Raw genomic sequence first — 19,022 nt, 5'->3', positions numbered from 1 at the left:
TCTGGCAACAGTATTTGAAAATCAAATAATGTTTATTTGATCTGCACATAATATCAGTTGCAGTTTTTTTTATTAATAAGTTATTTCTACTTAACACTATCATAACTCCTTCCTCACCATTTCCCCAAAGGTATTATTTCTTTATTTATTTGATATTTTTTCCATTTGTATATGAACTGTCTCCTCTTTCATCTATCATGTTCGTCCTTGTAGTACTATTATTATTTTTTGTATTCCAACCTATGTCTAAATTTCTGAACATGCAGATTAATAGGGGTGGGGGGGGGGTGGGGTTCTTTGCCTTGGACACCACTAGAGAACCATGTCCTGACAATACTTTCTATACATAAATTAAAAAATACTGAGCCTGACATTTACAATTACTTGATTTTCATACTAATTGCCTCTCACTATGAAACAGTGGGTAAACCAAGCAGAGGATAAGTGGTGGGGGTACAGAGCCTACTGATAAAGTCACAAGATGCTTTGAAGTTTAAAGATAAAGTGTAATGTGCCAATGCATTCCTTACAATCCTCCTCTCTCCCTGATAATTATTCAGTAAAAGATGTATGGATTCAACCTCTCCCCTTTTTAAAAATGGGACGATTTGCTGAGACATTGACCACATCACTGGCTTATGGAAGTTCCTGTATTTTTCTCACACCGGTTTTAGAGGAAAAGCTGAAAGAAAGTCTTTATCACGAGCACATCCATTTAATGGGTTTGTTTTAGGTGTATTTATGCTAATCAAGCGCATCTAAATGGGTGGCCTTGTGTTCAAGCCACACAGCAGTTGCCAGGGCAGTATAGAATGCCCCTGTCTTTACTCCTGTGCAGAATCAGTCTGCTGAGTGCCCCAGCTTTGCAGGGGTCCTGTTTATGTGCAGACAGTCTACAGATAGACAGACAATTTACTTTAAATTTACTTTAAATTCCAAGCAAAGTTTATATATGTAGCAGAGGAAGTCACATATAGTGCAGATCGAAATACAAATGGTGATAATTCAAATATAGCTACAATGCTTCCTGCACATAAAGAAAACACAGCATCTCCGTGCACACATGCTACTGTTCTTAATGCACACATTTTACTCACACAGATTATTAGAGTTCAGTGGTTATTAGTGAGGTTCACAGGTCAATAGTGAGGAATGCAGAGTTAAAGGATCAGTAGAGAGGAACGCATAGTTCAGTTAGTAATGAGTATTCAGGAGTCAATAGCAAGTGACGCATAGTTCAGTGTAGTAGGTGTAGCGGTGCCCTCGTGGGGTCACTACGTGTTCTAGCATCCACACATTTCACCCTGCTGATCAGACATCCATTTTGGCACACTTTCCCAATTAATGAATAGTCTCTTGCTTGTTTTTGTTGTTTTTATTAGGGGATTAAACTTGGATGGGGAAGAGGGACATGGGATGCCCATATGATGAATACTTCTCAAAGAAATCAATGTTGGTTGAGTCTAGATTTTACAGTCTCTTCCTCTGCACATCTCCTCCAGCACACTACTTGAGATCACTTGCTTCACTTCACTGTCCAAATCTAGGTTCATGTCACCATTAGCACATGGCTAGGCTTCACTCTGAATAAGTCCTAATGTTTTCCTAGTAGCCCATTACAGGCAGGGGTCTGCAGTCTCCTTTTGAGGTAGCAACCATTTTAGTAGAGAAGAATACATGTGCTAACTGACACTTCGTGGACTACTGATCCCAGCACGTCAGATGCAAATCCTGCCAGCCCTCGTGGCTGCAATGCCTTGACTCCAAAACAACATCACAGTCTTTGCCTCTGGCTCCACATTCAAATCCTGGCATTTCTCTCCCAGAGCTTCACACTGTGCTTCTCACTCACCGACTCCAGCATGGATCCCTCCTGAATGACTTTCCTGGAAGTGCTCCCAACTGTCCTCTTCCTTCTCCTGTTCCAGGGCACCTCTCAATGACAGTGTAAAGAGAGGCTCCCTCCCAGCTCCTGAGCTCCAGGCCTGAGTTAACCCCCCCCCCAGAAAGGGGGTTCCCTCAGACCACAACAGTCCAACACTCCATCATTCAGTTTTTTTACCCGACAACTCCTCCCACAGCAGGCTGACCATGGGTATATATAGGAGGCCTGTCCCCTGCCAATCCTAGTTGGGGATTAGTCAGGGCTCCCACTTACACCCCATGTCACTCCAGGTCTCTGCCCTGCCTCTTTTTCAGAACCTTTTGAAAACCAGAGGAGGCGTCCACAGCATAGGCCTGCCTAAATTTACCTGCGCTGACAGTACAAACAAACCCGCTACTCTAGCACCTACCAACCTAAGGTAGAGGGTGCTACATAGGTAAATACAGAGTTCAGTTCAGTTGTCGGTAGTAAGTATCGTGGAGTTCAGGGGTCAGTAATGAGTATCGCAGAGTTCAGTGGTCAGTAGCAAGGAACGCAGAGTTCAGTGGTCAGTAGTAATGCAGAGTCGAGTTGTCAGCTGCGAGGAAGGAAAACTTCAGTGGCAGGAAATGTTGAGTTCAGTGGTCAGTAGCAAGAAACACATAATTCTTTGGTCAGTAATAATTGACACAAATTTCATTGATTAGTAGCAAGTAATGCAGAGTTCATTGATGAGAAGTAAGTAATGCTGGTTCAGTGGTCCATGGTAAGTGATGCGTAGTTCAGTGGTCAATAGTAAGTGACGCGTAGTTCAGTGGTAATGCAGAGTTCATTGATCAGTAGTAAGTAATGCAGAGTTCAGTACTCAGTCACTAGGAGCTCAGAGTTCAGTGGTCGACAGTAAGTGACACATAGTTCAGTGGTCATTAATAAGTAATGAAGAGTTCAGTGGTCAATACTCAGTATCACAGTGTCCATTAATCAGTAATAAGCAATGAAAAGTTTAGTGGTCAGTAGTACGTAATGTGGAGTTTAGGGGTTAATAGTAAGCGACACACAGTTCAGTGGTCAGTAGTAAATATTGTAGAGTTTTGGGTGTCAGTAGTGAGAAGTGCAGAGTTCAGGGCTCAGTAGTGGGAAGTGCAGAGTCCAGTGGTCAATACCGAGGAGGGCCAAGTTAAGTGGTCAGTAGTGAGCGGTGCATAGTCCAGTGGTCAATAACAAGGAACACAGACTTTAGTAGCAAAGAAAGTGAAGCAAATGGTCTGCAGCGAGGAACAAAGAATTTGAGGAACGCAGAGTTCAGGGGTCAGTAGTAAATGGCGCTTAGTTCATTCATCAGTAGTAACGCAGAGTTCAGTGGTTAGTAGTAAGTAAAGCAGAACACAGGGATCAATAGTAAGCGATGCACAGTTCAGTAGTCCGTAATAACAAGCACTAAGCGGTCAGTAGTAAGTAGCGCAGAGGTCAGTGGTCAGTAGCAAGGACTACAAAGTTCAGTAGTCAGCATCGAAGAATGCAAAGTTCAGTATCAAGAAACGCAGAGTTCAGTGGTTAGTAGCAAAAAATGCAGAGTTCAGATGTCGCTAAGCATGCTGCTCCTATCCAATACAAAGGAGTTATCTTCTTTTCGTTTGATCTAACTCAGGACTTCTTCTGTATAAACCATGATCAGAGTTGAGTGTCCCATCACTCACATGTCACTTGTAATTAGTAAATATGTACCACAGTATTAATGATAGTCAATGCAGTATGATAAAAAGAAAATAATCAGGGGATTCATAAAGTGCTTCTAAGAAACACCATGCCTCCACATGACAAATGTCGGTGCTAGTAACAGATTCATGTACCTGTTTTAGACAAGTACATGAATCTTGGCCATTCACTGCGTTTGGAAGCACACTGAGGCTGGAGTATCCATACAGACACTCTGGCTATAGTGCAACTGCGCTACCTCTTCGCCACTGCAGCTGCCACATAGACAGCTCAGCACTGGGGTGTTTTGTATTTGTGGGGGTTGGGCCTGATGGAGATTCACAGACAATAGTTGCCCATCGGGTCCACTCCCTTTGTGATTGACAGCAGGCAGTGGGTGGATTTCTAGCTAATAGACATCCTGCAATTAGCAATAGAACCGCCCACTGTCAGCTGTCAATTACAAGGAGAGAGTGAACCTCAAGGGGACATGGGGGTTACATAGTTACATAGTAGGTTACATAGTAGGTGAGGTTAAAAAAAGACACAAGTCCATTAAGTCCAACCTATGTGTGTGATTATATGTCAGTATTACATTGTATATCCCTGAGACCACCGCCTGTGGAAGGTAATTCCACATCCTTATCGCTCTTACAGCAAAGAACCCTCTACGCAGTTTAAAGTTAAACCTCTTTTCATTCTAATTTTAGTGAGTGGCCACGCGTCTTATTTACTAAATACGACAGGTTGATTTACTAAAGGCAAATAGGCTGTGTACTTTGCAAAGTGCAGTTGCTCCAGAGCTTAGTAAATAAGCAGAAGCTCTGCTGTTTTCCATCATCCAATCATGTGCAAGCAAAAATGCAGTTTTCTTTTTTTCTTTGCATGTAATTGGGTACTCTTTGCAAATTGAAGCTTTATCTCATTTACCAAGCTCTGGAGCAACTGCACATGTAGAATGCAACTGCACTTTGCAAGGTGCACAGCCTATTTGCCTTTAGTAAATCAACTCCAGAGTGTTTTAGCTTTCTTATCAGGCTCTGCCCACTGCAGCATCACTGGTTGCTAGGAGGCTGTAAAGACCACAGCATCTTTAACAACTAGTGACAGGGAGAGGGTAGTGGCAACAATTACGCCGCTCTGTTACACTATGTACAGGAACAGACACTTTGCCTTGCTCTGTATGCCAACTTAGAGCACGTCTTAATTACCTCCAGTAATTATTTTTTAATTTGGTGCATTATTAGTGCCACTTTGCACAAATGATGCAAGAACTACTTGAATCTGCCACATGTGTCGGTAAAGTTACCAAAATGGGAAGCAGGTATTTTTGAACCAGGCGCACACCAATTTAAAAGGCCATAGTGCCAGAAAAGTGTCTGTAGTTACATAGTTACATAGTTAGTCAGGTTGAAAAACGACACAAGTCCATCTAGTTCAACCAAAAAAAAAAAAAATAATCCATAAAATCCCATATACACAATCCTGTACCCACAGTTGATCCAGAGGCAGGCGAAAAACCCCAGCAAAGCATGCTCCAATGTGCCACAGCAGGGGAATAAATTCCTTCCTGATCCCCCAAGAGCCGATCGGATATTCCCTGGATCAACTTTACCTATAAATGTCAGTACCCAGTTATATTATGTACATTTAGGAAAGAATCCAGGCCTTTTTTAAAGCAATCTACTGAGCTGGCCAGAGCAACCTCTGGAGGTAGTCTATTCCACATTTCACAGCTCCTACTGTGAAGAAACCTTTCCATATTTGGAGAGGAAATCTCTTTTTCTGTAGCCTCCCTGGCGGTTTTCCCGAGTGTGGCTCGGGGTTAAAATTCAGGACCATTAGCGGTAACCCCGAGCCACACTCGGGATTACATCACAGGATCCTGGTGAGGCTTTTTACTTACCTTGTCCCTGGGATCCTGCGATGTCCCCCGCAGTGTCCGTGGGCTCCGTCCTCCTCCGAAGCCTCTCCGTGCCAGGCTCCGTTCCCTGCGAGCGGCGCGATGCACGGGGGCGGAGCCTGGCGGCAAATTCAAAAAAGTGTAAAAACCATAACACATACAGTACTGTAATCTTACTGATTACAGTACTGTATGAAATGATTTCACATCTCTTTTGTCCCCAGTGCTTTGTTCAATGCCCTGCATGCAGTTTTATGTTATATATACTGTTCTTTCTGCCTGGAAACTGGAGATTGTCCATAGCAACCAAAAAGTGTCCCTTTACATCAAAAGTGGCTTTAGACCAGCTAGAAAACAGCGATAGTAAATTAGAACACTTGCAGAATTGAGCGATAGTGAATCGTGGGGAAATTTATTTTATTATTAATTTTTTTTTTTTTAATTATTTATTTTTATTTATTATATTATAATTTATGTTTTTGTGTTTCAAACTTTATCATACCCGGGATATCTACTAGACTCTTGTTTGGACAGATTTAAGTGTGTTATTGTTAAGAATTACAGACCTACAATATAAAACGCCAAATTTCCATGCAAAATAATTGTACCGCTTTCAGCACCTAAAATCCGAAATAATCATACCGCCAGGGAGGCTAGACATAGTAGTAGTAGTGATTTCTTGAATGCCCTGAATGTGCCCAGATGAACTAGATCTTTAGCTTTCCTAGCAGAGATTACAGCATGACTGTAGTAGCGTGTGTTAGGATACATATCCTACAGTAGAAGTGAGCATTGCAAAATGGACTGTTTTTTCATTTAGTCCTCAAAAGGTAACGCCCACTCATGAATTCGGAAAAAAAATACACTTGTGACATTCCACAATAAAACCACTCCTACACATGATCGAAGGAAGGCAAGATTGAGAGACACAGGTAGCCAATGGATGTGATGGGCAGGCCATTGTTGACAGCTTAGTCTAATTAAGGGCTGCTTGATGAATGTTGTTCAGGGTAGAAATTTGGCAGGTCTATGGGTGGTCCCTGCAGTTTCTAAATTAAAGAAAAATTTCAGACATGGTATATTTTTACTTAAATACATTAGTCCAGCTTGCCCCTAGAAGGTGGAAATCACTGTAGTAGACACCAGTTCTACAGTGATCTCCACTTACTTCCGACCTGATGCATTGTGAACACAAGAGGCAGACTGCTCAGCATGGGCGCCATTCAGAGAATGCAAAGCATTCTCTGAATGAATATAAAGGATTCTCTAATTGGATGAGGTGAACAGACATGGTGGTGACTCTCTCTACCTTGTTCAATCAGAGAATCTTTCCATTCATTCAGAAAATGCAAAGCATTCTTTGAAAAGTGCTTGTGCTAAGGGGCCAACCTCTTGTGTTCACGAAGCATCAGGCCAGCCTCTCAACACAGGACTCAGAAGCCAGTGGAGATTACTGGAGTAGTGGTGTCTATTTCAGTGATTTGCAGTTTCCAGTGGCATTGGCCAGGCATGGTATATGCAGAGTTACATTGGTGCAGACTATGAAAAAATATACCATGTCTTTAACTAGTGGTGAAACGAAATTGTGCAGGAAAATGAATCTAGTATGGGTCAGCACAATGGGGGCCTGGCTGTGGATGGAAAAAAAGAAAAGGTAAGGTTGGAATTTAACCACTTGCCGACTGCCAGCTAGCTGCCATAACCCCAGTATCCACTTCTTCAGCGGGCGTTCGGCTTTCAAATAAAGGTGGTTTCTGTGGCGGATTCCCCTCGAGATCACTTTTATAGGTGGCGGAAGAGGGCCCCCCTCCTGCTGCGCTCTGGTGCCCTCCGCCACTTACCGTAGCCGCCAGCAGGGGCGGAGGTGATCGGATCCTTCTCCCTGTGTGGTATGGAGCTGAGTGAGGGGAAGGTGGCCCCCACCCAGCTCCATACCATTGCAGGGCGGAAGTGACGTCAAAACGTCACTTCCGCCCATAGCTCTTAAAGGGACATTTTTAAAAAACATTTTTTTTCAATCAACATTTTTTTATTACATTTTAGTGTAAATATGACATCTGAGGACTATTTGACCCCAGATCTCATATTGAAGAGGTCCTGTCATGCTTTTTTTCTATTACAAGGGATGTTTACATTCCTTGTAATAGGAATAAAAGTGACACAATTTTCTTTTTAAAAGAACAGTGTAAAAATAAAGAATACAAAGTAAATAAGAAAAAAAATAAAAATGTTAACGCGCCCCGTCCCGCCGAGCTTGCGTGTAGAAGCGAATGCATACGTGAGTAGCTCCTGCATATGAAAACAGTGTTCAAACCACACATGTGAGGTATCACCACGATTGGTAGAGCGAGTGCAATAATTCTAGCCCCAGGCCTTCTCTGTAACTCAAAATATGCAACCTGTAGAATTTTTTAAACATCGCCTATGAAGATTTTTAAGGGTAAAAGTTTGTCGCCATTCCACGAGTGGGCGCAATTTTGAAGCGTGACATGTTGGGTATCAATTTACTTTGTGTATCATCATCTATCACAATATAAAAATAAACTGGCCTAACTTTACTGTTGTCCTATTTTTTTAATTCAAAAAGTGTATTTTTTCCAAAAATAGTGCGCTTGTAAGACCCCTGCGCAAATACGGTGTGACAGAAAGTATTGTGACCACCTTTTTTTTCTCTAGGGTGGTAGAAAAAAAATATATAATGTTTGGGGGTTCTAAGTAATTTTCTAACAAAAAAACCTGTTTTAAACTTGTAAACACCAAATCTCAAAACGGGGCTCTGTCCTTAAGTGGTTAAGGAAAATGTAGCCATATTTTCCTTTGCAGGCTACTGATTGGTAAACTCTATAGATCAATGGTAGTTGTTCATAGCAACCAGGCAGCAACACATGTCCATTATGCATTTTTATTTCATTTATATTAAAATAACATGGTTAAGTGTCATCATTCATATGTGCTTTTACATGCAGCCCTAAGTACATGGACTTTACAAGAATCTGCATAGGATCTAAAGTAAAAATGCTAGAATCCTACCAATGTGCTCATCCTTATAAAAGAAAAAACAAAAAACAATGTATGCACAGCAGAACAGGTTTGTGTAAAATCTACAAAAACTGGAGTGGAAGATTAATTTCTTGTATATTTAATAGAAGATACACAGCACATCTGTTACCACGTTCCCTTTTTTAATGCAGACTTATTGAATGTATTTTCATACTTTTTTTTATTTTTTTAAGACTTTCAGAATTTCCTCAGAACCCAGATGGGCAATACCACTACTGTAAATATTATTATTAGCACCGTGGATTATCTTCTCCGTCTCCAGGTAATTAAAGCATGTTTTTTATGCTTGTGCTCAGGTACTGCATGTTATCCATCAGGCAGCCTCTCTACGTAAATAACATTATTTGGAGCCCAGTTGTCAGAAAAGGTCTTTCCTATGGTCCATGACACAAAAAATATTTACTACACAAAGAACAAAAATGATAGAGAAGGAAAACCTCTCCTAAATCTGCTTTGCTTTAGCAGGTTTATTCAGCAGCTTTTTTTGTGGTTTGGTCTCACCTCATACAATGACAATGTGAGTGTTTCTCAGAGAATAGGTGCAGGAACTCACCCTCTCTGTCCAACTCTCTGCCTCAACCATGCCCAAACCCCGCCCCAACTGCACCCAAACCTCGCCCCCAACCACAACTTCCATAGAGGAGAGAAGTACAGTGGGTGCTTCGGAGCCATGCTGCCTGTGTCCAGAAAAACACACATCGTGGCTTCACCCAACCTCCTGGTCCCTCCTCACAGCATTTGATTGACAGAAGCTCACATGTAAGGACTTGTGCATTTCTGTCCAAAGAGTTTTATTTCATCCATTATATTTTCAATACCACACATTGAAATTAATTTGACAGTGTTCACAAGTTGAAGGATAAGTTCACAAAAAAAAAAAAATAATAAATACGCATCTTTTTGCAGGTAAAAAAAAATGTGCATTTATTTTTTTTTTTTTACTAGGAGCTTAGAAAGCATTGCACTCTCAATAAGCAGATTGTGGGTGCCATGCAGAGCTCTTGCAGACCTATCAGTGTATCTGTGTTCTCCTACTTCAGATACACTCTGACAGGTAGAGAGAATGAACCACCACAGCATTTAACAGTGCTGTGGTAGTTTATTGAGAACTAAAAGCCGTCAGCCGCAAAGGCTGTCGGGACTTGTAGTTTTACATTCAAAGAAATTCTGTGAATGACTGACACAGGTGGGCGGGCGTTTTAAAAAAAAATAGTGACAGTTAGTGGGGGGAGAAGATCCCCTGCTAGCTGTCACTCTATGCAGCGGAGCGTGTAGCGGCTCCTGCAGTGGGAACATGTTACATGTTCCACCCAAAAAATGCGTGGAACTTGTAACATGTTCCCAAAGGTGAACTTATCCTTTAAATGCAATTCGTTTTGACAGCCTAAGTATGTATTTATAACCATTTAAGCATGTATTTTTCTGATGTGATCATCATTATTATGGAATACTTCAACGTTGCCTTCTCAGATGATATATTACTGTAGATTGTATCAGCTTAAAAAAACAGACTTTGTTTAATATATGATAGTATTTGAGGTTATTATACAAGGACATTTTACAGAGCATGCATTTTACAGAGAGATCAGTAGGTTTGGATAACTGATAGTATTTTGCTCCATGCTCATCTCTAAAGTTATGGAGGCTTAACATTATTTTATCCTGGTAGATAGCCCTGATAAAGATACAATTAAATTACTGGTATACATTTGGGGTGCAAACCCAGTAAGTTTAAACATCTCTTCATTCCAAACCACAACTAATGTGATTCTTTTGCAGGAATCTATCAGTGACTTCTACTGGTACTACTCAGGGAAAGATGTGATTGAGGAATCTGGACAGCACAACTTTTCCAAGTCTCTGGCTGTTACCAAACAAATATTCAACTCGCTCACAGAATACATTCAGGTAACAATTGTTTTACAAATTGTATGCGCTTCAATTTGTTTCACTTCAGAAACTTTATAGGTAAAATTCATTATGTTCAATTACTTGTATAGCAGAGAACCTAAATTGAGAAAAATATGTTCAGGAGGCTGTGAACTCTTGTATTTTGTACAAAATACATAAATTTGTCTTGTTTTCATTGCCAGAGTGTACAACATACTATATATACCATTTGTTTGTTTCAGTAGCAGCTACTTTATATATTTTTTTATATGTTATTAAAATTGTATTGAAAATAAACATATTAAAAATGTATTGAAATGTAGGATTACTTATTGCACTATAGGGGCAAATTAAATAACCTTTAGTATAATAATATAGTATAGTATATTTTTTTCACTTGTATAGGTTTTATAGGTTGTATAGGTATAGGTTTTATTTTTTTATTTTCAATCTTCAAATTCATATTCATCGTTTATCTGTTTCACCTGACTGTAGATCACCACTTTTTTATTAAAAAATGGGAAAATGTTGAGCAAAAAATATCAGAAAACCAGTGAACTAAGACATTTAGTGAACCTGATTTTGTTTTGCACCTTCTTTGTAAACAGGCAGCTCACTAACTTATTGTAGAGCTTTCATGCGCCTTGGGTTTCCAATAACAAACCTGGCTTTTGGTAGTGGTATTTTTAATGCCCTGAGCATCTGAACTGAACAAATAATCACATCCATTGGTATATAATCAAGAGTAAATTTAACACACAATTTGGTTTAATTACAGGGGTTTCTTTGACAATGTAAAGTACAGTCCTGTGGCCAAATTCAGTCTTTATCACCGTTAAATGCCACAAAACAAAACTTTAACAAAGCTAACATAAAGTTACTATCAAAAGACAAAGTATACATTTCTTATTGGTAATACATAATCTCCCCATAAAGACCTGACATCCCCATCTGCCAGATATATAGATCTTTTATAATGTTGTCAGGTCTGATTCCCCTTGTAGAGGCATACTGCACAGTATATATTGCCCCAATATAGTATGTGATACGATTCTCTCACTTATGCATACCAACTTAGCTTTTCATGCATATTTGATGGACAAGTCATGTGGATTTAAAGCTTAATTTGTATCTGCGGTTTTAGTTTATAATTATTAAAGAATTCTAAGGCATATATGTATGAAAAACTATTAGCTTGTATATCCAGCAGGAAAATGAACAGCATCGTTTGATTATTGGGATTTTAAATCAAAGAATGAAGGAAGAATAAAGCAAAAATAAACTAAAGCAACGCGTAGACCCTTTTGGGTGTATTTATTAAAGGCAAATAGACTGTGCACTCAGCAATCCCAGTTGCTCCAGTACTTAGTAAATGAGGGAAAGCTTATCTATCTTCCATCATCCAATCACGTGCAAGCAAAAATTCTGTTTTTCATTTTCCTTGCATGCGATTGGGTATTCTTTGCAAAGTGAAACTTCATCACATTAAGACCTCTTTCACAATGGGGCAGCGGGTCCGTTAGTGGTAAAGCGCAGCTAGATTTTGCGGCACTTTACCTCTGTTTAAGCGGTGCTTTTCAGCTGCTAGCAGGACGCTTTTAACCCCCGCTAGCTGCTGAAGAAGGGGTTAATAGCGCCTGTGTTGCGGCACTTCCAAAGTGCTTTTCAGGATTTTTTGGAAGCGCTACCCATTCATTCCAATAAGCATGGGCGGTGTAGGAGCGCTATATACAGCGCTCCTACACCGCCCCAAAGATGCTGCTTGCAGGACTTTTTTTCCCGTCCAGCAAACGCACTGCCCCAGTGTGAAAGCACTCTGGCTTTTACACTGGGGAGCCAAGAGAGGCAGTTTTCAGGCGCTTTCCAGGTGCTATTTTTAGCTCTAAAACACCTGAAAACTGTCTCAGTGTGAAAGAGGTCTTACTAAGCTCTGGAGCAACTGTGCTTGCAGAGTGCATGGTCTATTTGCCTTTAGTAAATCAACCCTTTTGCTTCAAGGACAAGCTATGATGCATGATAATATACAACACCATGCACATGTCCATTCTAACTACTGCATTAAAAACTACAAACGCTACATAGTGGTTTAAAGCCCAGAGATGTTTAAAGCCTAGTGATGTAAAAAATTACATGTACAGTATTTCACAAAAGTGAGTACACCTCACATTTTTGTAAATATTTTATTATATCTTTTCATGTGACAACACTGAAGAAATGACACTTTGCTACAATGTAAAGTAGTGAGTGTACAGCTTGTATAACAGTATAAATTTGCTGTCCCCTCAAAATAACTCAACACACAGCCATTAATGTCTAAACCGCTGGCAAGAAAATTGAGTACACCCCTAAGTTAAAATGTCCAAATTGGGCCCAAAGTGTCAATATTTTGTGTGGCCACCATTATTTTCTAGCACTGCCCTAACCCTCTTGGGCATGGAGTTCACCAGAGCTTCACAGGTTGCCACTGGAGTCCTCTTCCACTCCTGCATGACGACATCACGAGCTGGTGGATGTTAGAGACCTTGCGCTCCTCCACCTTCCATTTGAGGATGCCCCACAGATGCTCAGTAGGGTTTAGGTCTGGAGACATGCTTGGCCAGTCCCTCACCTTTACCCTCAGTTTCTTTAGCAAGGCAGTGGTCGTCTTGGAGGTGAGCCCCATCTCAAGCATAATGTCTCCTGAATGTCTCCTGCATGCAACCATCATGCCCCCTTCACACACAATGCAAACCCCTGCCCCACTTCTTCACATGCGGTGCAGCTCCCCTCCCTCTCATATGCAATGCAGACCCCTGTCCTATCTCCTTACATATAACAATTTTGAAAAACTATCTACATTTTCAAATAACTGAGAAGTGCTCTGAGCTCTCAGCTACAGATAGCTTTTTATTATAAAGTCCGAATTAAAGAGCATCTAAACACAAGCACAAAAATATAATATATTGCATACATACTGTATGTAGATGTGGTGGCTGCATTAGATTTCTTTTTTCAGACTCTAATTTTAAACTGGTATTCCTGCAAATAACACGTCAGGGGTTTAGGGAACCATGGTTGTCACCCCAGACTATGTTTAAATCATGTCTTCCTTTGCTCAGTTCTATTACATTAGGGTGAGGGGATTAGTGGTTTAAAGAAGGAAGGTAAACCTTCACCTTTCCTGCACATTTATTCCTTCCCACAAAATCCCCTGAATGTGTTTCAGGATCCCCAGCACATTACATACTACTGCTCAGCTGTAAAAGTGGTGCTCCTTCCCCCTCCATATGTGTAGGCCATGCTCTAGTTTATAGTCTGAAAAAATAATGTGTTCACCACATCTAAGGATTAGTAAAGGGCAATATAATACCTTCTTTACTTGGTTATAGGTATTCTTTAAACATTATGTTAAATGGATTATTTATTTTCCACTGGTGTTTGCAATAGCTGATTTAAAATCTGTTAATCTATGTGACTTATGGGGTTGGATATTTTTTTCAAAATAATGTAATTTAACCATCAATGGTCACACCTTCATAATTCAGATTGGAAACGTAAAGCTACTGGCTGTATTATATCAACTGGCAAAAGTTCTATAAGAGAAATTTACTAAGGCAGGCCATACATGGTTTGAATCTCCAGCAGAGATTGGGCAGGCTGAATGTACCAAGTTGATCAATCGATCAACATGGGTGCAACCAGCATGCTGGGTTTTATATGTAATTATTGCTAGCGGCTGCTATAGCTGCTAGCAATAATCGCTGTCTTCTACTGACGGGGGGCAGTCCCCCCCTGCTAGGAGCAGACAATGGCTCAGTAGGAGGGATTCCTGCATCAACACTGTCTGTGTTGATGGGGGAATCAAGAGAATTTATTTCTAGCAACCCGTGGTTCAGGAAAGAAATTTGCTCTGTGTATGACTGGCCTAAGACTGGAGCAGCAGCAGATGTGCATGGCAACCAATCAGCGTCTATGTTTCATAATTAAAGCTTAACTGAATAAGCCAAAGATAGAAGCTAATTGATTGCCGTGTACAGCTGCTCCAGATCTTGTCTGCTCCAGTTTTCTGAAATTCCCCCCCCCTTAATTTTTAAACCTCAAACTTTAAAGTGGTTCTAAAGGCTGAAGGTTTTTTTACCTTCATTCATTTTACGCACAAAGGTAAAAATAACTGCCACGTGCAGTGCCCCCCCGGCCCCCCAATTATTACCTGAGCCCCCTCCGATCCAGCAATGTTCAAGACAGCCTCAGCTGTATGGAGACTCTCCCTCCTCATTGGCTGAGACAGCAGCGGAAACCAATTGGCTCCCACTGCTGTCAATCACAGGGCAAGCAGCTTCCTCTTGGTGCACTGCTCGAGGGGGAGGAGTCTGGAGTGGCAGAAGGGAACCTGAAAAGAAGAGGATCTGGGCTGCTCTGTGCAAAACCACTGAACAGGGCAGTCAAGTATAACATAAAGCTTTAATATCACTTTAAATTTACTATATAAATTGTATTTACTGTTTGCCTACTATTTCCATGTAATGTGCCACTTCTAATTTTTTTTAAAATAAACTGCGACTAAATAATATAGCAAATTCTGTAGATGAGGGGCAACTATTGAAAACAACTCTCATAAAAGTAAATTATCTCTGTTTACACAGAAATAGAGATGTGTTTCTTGCTCCTTTATCAGCTAAAACTGGGAGCTTAGTATTTCATGAAAGAATTTGCTTTCAGTGCTGTACAAAGATGTGGCTGTGATGTGCAATGGGCAAAGCATAAACACAGCCCTGCTCCTGTGCAGATTGTAAACATCAATAAATATCTGTAAGAGAATTCTATGAAAGCCAATTTCTGGTAGTCGAAACTATACTTTGGTGTATATGCCAGATCTCATAGCTGCCGATAAAAAAAGAGAAAAGATGTCTTCACCCACAAGGACAGCTGCCAGTAAAACACCCATTTGCAAATTTTTTAACATTTGTTGTAGTTTTAAAATGATAATTGTAAAATTGTTTAGAAGCACCAGTGCATTTAATATTTAGCATACTCACCAGTACCACATACAATGCATAGTGCTTAGTTTAAAGTAGAACTATAGGCAATCTTTTTTTAAATTTTCGATAGAGTAAGGGTGAATTATCACCCCTATCAGATTTTTTGCCATATGTGTACCATTGTGGAGATTTCCCTTCACTTTCTGTCCCATAGCCAAACCAGAATTGACAGGAAATCCCTGCAAAATAAGGGAATCCATTGGTGCCCCTCCAGGTTACCAGAACTAGTGTCCCTATTGAAAGATTTCCCCCCTTTTACTTTTTTTGGGACAACCCAACATTTGGGTTTTTTTTTACTTTCACTTTCAACTATAAGGGTTAACCCAGACAAATAGAGAAGAAAGAGTGAATGGGGACACAGACAGCAATAATAACCTAATAATGAAAAAGGGTTAAAAATACTTACAAAAGGGTGGATGGGTAGAAGCGCATCATATTAGTAATATGGCAGGTGGTCCGGCGTTCTGGTAGCCCCAAGGAGTCTTGGTGATATTCGCAGGTGTGATTCTATGGTAGCATATTCTGAAGTGGCCGACAGATGGAAGCCACAACTCTCCTGGATACTGGGAAAACAGCAAGGCTGTCTGAGACAGCATGGAAGCCAAATCCAGGAAGTGACGTCAGCAAGAAGAGACCAGCAACCAGCGTGGACAGCAAGCCGGAAGTGATGTCATTAACATGTGACGCGTTTCGGAACAGCTGATTGGTTCCTTCTTCAAGCAATGACTAAAGGTTTCTAGAAGCAGAGCTTCTTATGGTCTGTGGGTGGGCTTTGGGTGGAACTATGGGTGGACATGAGCAGGACAAAGGGAAGTGCTGAGCTTATAAAATTACATAATGAATATAAAAAAACAGCATACTGGGGACACAAAAAGGAAAAGGAAAAAAAAAGACTGACATACAGGGCAAACTGATGCAAAGACTTGATGCAATAACAGCAAGAGTAATGCGCAACACAATTAGCTAATATCACTGCATGCAGATGGAGCATAGCAGCTTGATGTCACTCGCTGTGTATGTATACATCAACAATAAACACTAAAATGGTGAACAATATGGTGAACAATATACATCAATGGATCTATGGTATATTATATTGAGTATATATGATAAGGAAGGGAATCATTAAAAAAATATTGTGAAAGGGGAACCATATAAAAAGGCAATATATAATTATATATATATATATATATATATATATATATATATATATATATATATATATATAAATAATGTAATTTATATGCACATGCGTGACCAACTGCACACAAACAAAAGCACATGGGCAAAAAACATGTACGCATATATGCACATATATCTCAAAAACGCATGGGATATTATTGTCCACTATGGGACATGTGGAATAAAATGATAAGCACTAATGGATATGAGCAGCGGTATATGATATGAGTATGTTATTGAGAGGGGAAAAAAGGGAAACAATACTAGAGTAACACACTAATCTCAAAATTCTTGTTTAACCCTCCAGGTGCCAGTACATCCAAAGAGAAAATCCAGCACGGATTTTCTCTTTGGACGTACTGTAAAAACTGTAAAAACTGACAAGTGTTCTAATCCCTATTTCCTAATATGGGCATTGCCATATTTGAGTGTGACATGCCTGTATCCCCGGCCTCCCAGTTTACATTTAGCTTTCACCTGAGGAATCTCCTGGCTGAAAACTGAAGGGAGGAATGGATAAAGCCCTATGCAGGAAGCTCACGCATACTGTACATGACACATTCACAACCCACTCTACTGGTTTGCCTCTGTAATCCAGCTCAGATTTGGTTAATTACCAAATCTGGAAAATAATGGTAATTCTTTAAAGCTGAACTTGATTCTCTTAATCATTAACTACTTTTAATGCTTATGCTCCAAGTCTTAGTTAATAGGTAGGAAGGTATATAAAATGTACTTGATTTAAACTTTTTTTTACATGTCTTCTGTTCCTTCCTGGTTTCCAAGCCTAGTCCAAAAGGATGTCATACATCTCAGAAGTCTTCATAGGCATTTATTTTATCATCTAGAGAAGGGGAGGAGGGGTTTTCTCAGCTAAGTACACCTTCCTGTCTGCATGCCCAAACTAAGGGCAGATGGATGCCAGTAAAGTAGATGCTAAATGAATAATCTGACTTGCTTTAAATATTAAAAAAATAGTCAAATAGCATTTTCGGTTTGTGGTGCTCACATACAGTTATGTTCTACTTTATGGACCTTTTGCTATCACAGCAACAAATTGTTAAAGTGGTGGTAGTTGGAACTACCAGAATTTGCACATGGCTGTAATGTTACTGGCACTGGAGCAAATGCTTGCCTGAATTAGGCATAGGAAAATCTTAATTAAATTACTGCCAGAAAATTGTTGTTAGGATTTTATTTCATTCCCCAGTATATTTTTAGCAGAGGATACCTTTACCATTATTGGAAAATACCTCCCAAATTTTTATTGCCCACCTCACAAATTGATACCCCCAAAAAACAACATATAACAACTGTATAGAACATTTATATGTGCTTTGGACATGTATTTGATTCTCCTAGTGTTAGCTCTATAATATCTAAAAATGTTAAGAACCCTGAAGGTGTATGTTGGATATTAGGAGTTATGGATGTTATGCAACTGTCAGAAAAAAACCATCAAGGTGACAATAATAAAGAGTGACTGTATGTGTAACCTTTTTTTTTTTTTCACTCGATCAGTATACAGCACAAAATCATGGCAATGGTATCAGGTTGCTTTCTGTTTCCTGCTTTTTATTCAGAATATGTTGATCTGTTCCAGTTAAACTGAAACTATAATGTAACATGTGCCTTCTGTTTCCAGGGTCCATGCATAGGGAACCAGCAGAGTTTGGCACACAGTAGGCTATGGGATGCTGTGGTTGGTTTTCTCCATGTCTTTGCAAACATGCAAATGAAACTGTCACAGGTAATAATCTTATTTGAAATATGTAATACTGCTGGTGTAGCTTTTCATTTTTATTATAGTTTTATGTGCCTTAAAATGAAGAAAAATGTCTTGCATATGCAATGTTTGATATAGCCACCCGTTTATATTATGAGAATTATGTTTGGAGTAACATAAGCATATTTGACCTTCACTTTTTTTATTTATTACAATAAGGCCCCTTTCACACTGGGGAGGTGGGGGCGTCGGCGGTAAAACGGCGCCATTTTTAGCGGCGCTTTAACGACGTTTTAGCGGCGGTATTCCCCCACTAGCGGTGCAGTTTTAACCCCCACTGGCGGCCGAAAAAGGGTTAACACCGCTCGCATAGCGCCGTTACAGAGGCGGTATAGCCGCAGTATAGCCGCGCTGCCCCATTGACTTCAATGGGCAGGAGCGGTGAAGGAGCGGTGAATACACCGCTCCTTCACCGCTCCAAAGATGCTGTTTGCAGGAGTTTTTTTCCTCTCCTGCCAGCGCACCGCTTCAGTGTGAAAGCCCTCGGGCTTTCACACTGGAGAAACAGCAGCGGCAGTTTTAGGTCGGTTTGCAGGCGCTATTTTTAACGCAATAACGCCTGCAAACCGCCCCAGTGTGAAAGGGGCCTTAAAGTGACATCCTCTCCCTTCTCCTAGTGTATGC

The 19,022-nt window shown here is 40.3% G+C and overlaps 1 protein-coding gene across 7 annotated transcripts in view; it reads left to right on the top strand.

The window, feature by feature from the left end:
- Nucleotides 1–19,022, top strand: part of RYR3 (ryanodine receptor 3) — a 1,082,755-nt gene that overhangs the window by 875,488 nt on the left and 188,245 nt on the right. For all 7 annotated transcript variants that reach the window (XM_073608696.1, XM_073608694.1, XM_073608691.1 and 4 more), the window contains 3 exons: nucleotides 8,696–8,784; nucleotides 10,302–10,430; nucleotides 18,258–18,362. In XM_073608696.1, the coding sequence (XP_073464797.1) occupies nucleotides 8,696–8,784; nucleotides 10,302–10,430; nucleotides 18,258–18,362 (323 nt within the window). The remainder of the gene's footprint in view (nucleotides 1–8,695; nucleotides 8,785–10,301; nucleotides 10,431–18,257; nucleotides 18,363–19,022) is intronic.

This window comes from Aquarana catesbeiana, linkage group LG13 (assembly GCF_042186555.1).
Source record: "Aquarana catesbeiana isolate 2022-GZ linkage group LG13, ASM4218655v1, whole genome shotgun sequence".
Lineage (NCBI taxonomy): Eukaryota > Metazoa > Chordata > Amphibia > Anura > Ranidae > Aquarana > Aquarana catesbeiana.
Note: the sequence above shows the minus strand (reverse complement) of the source record. Positions and strands in the feature narration are given on the sequence as shown.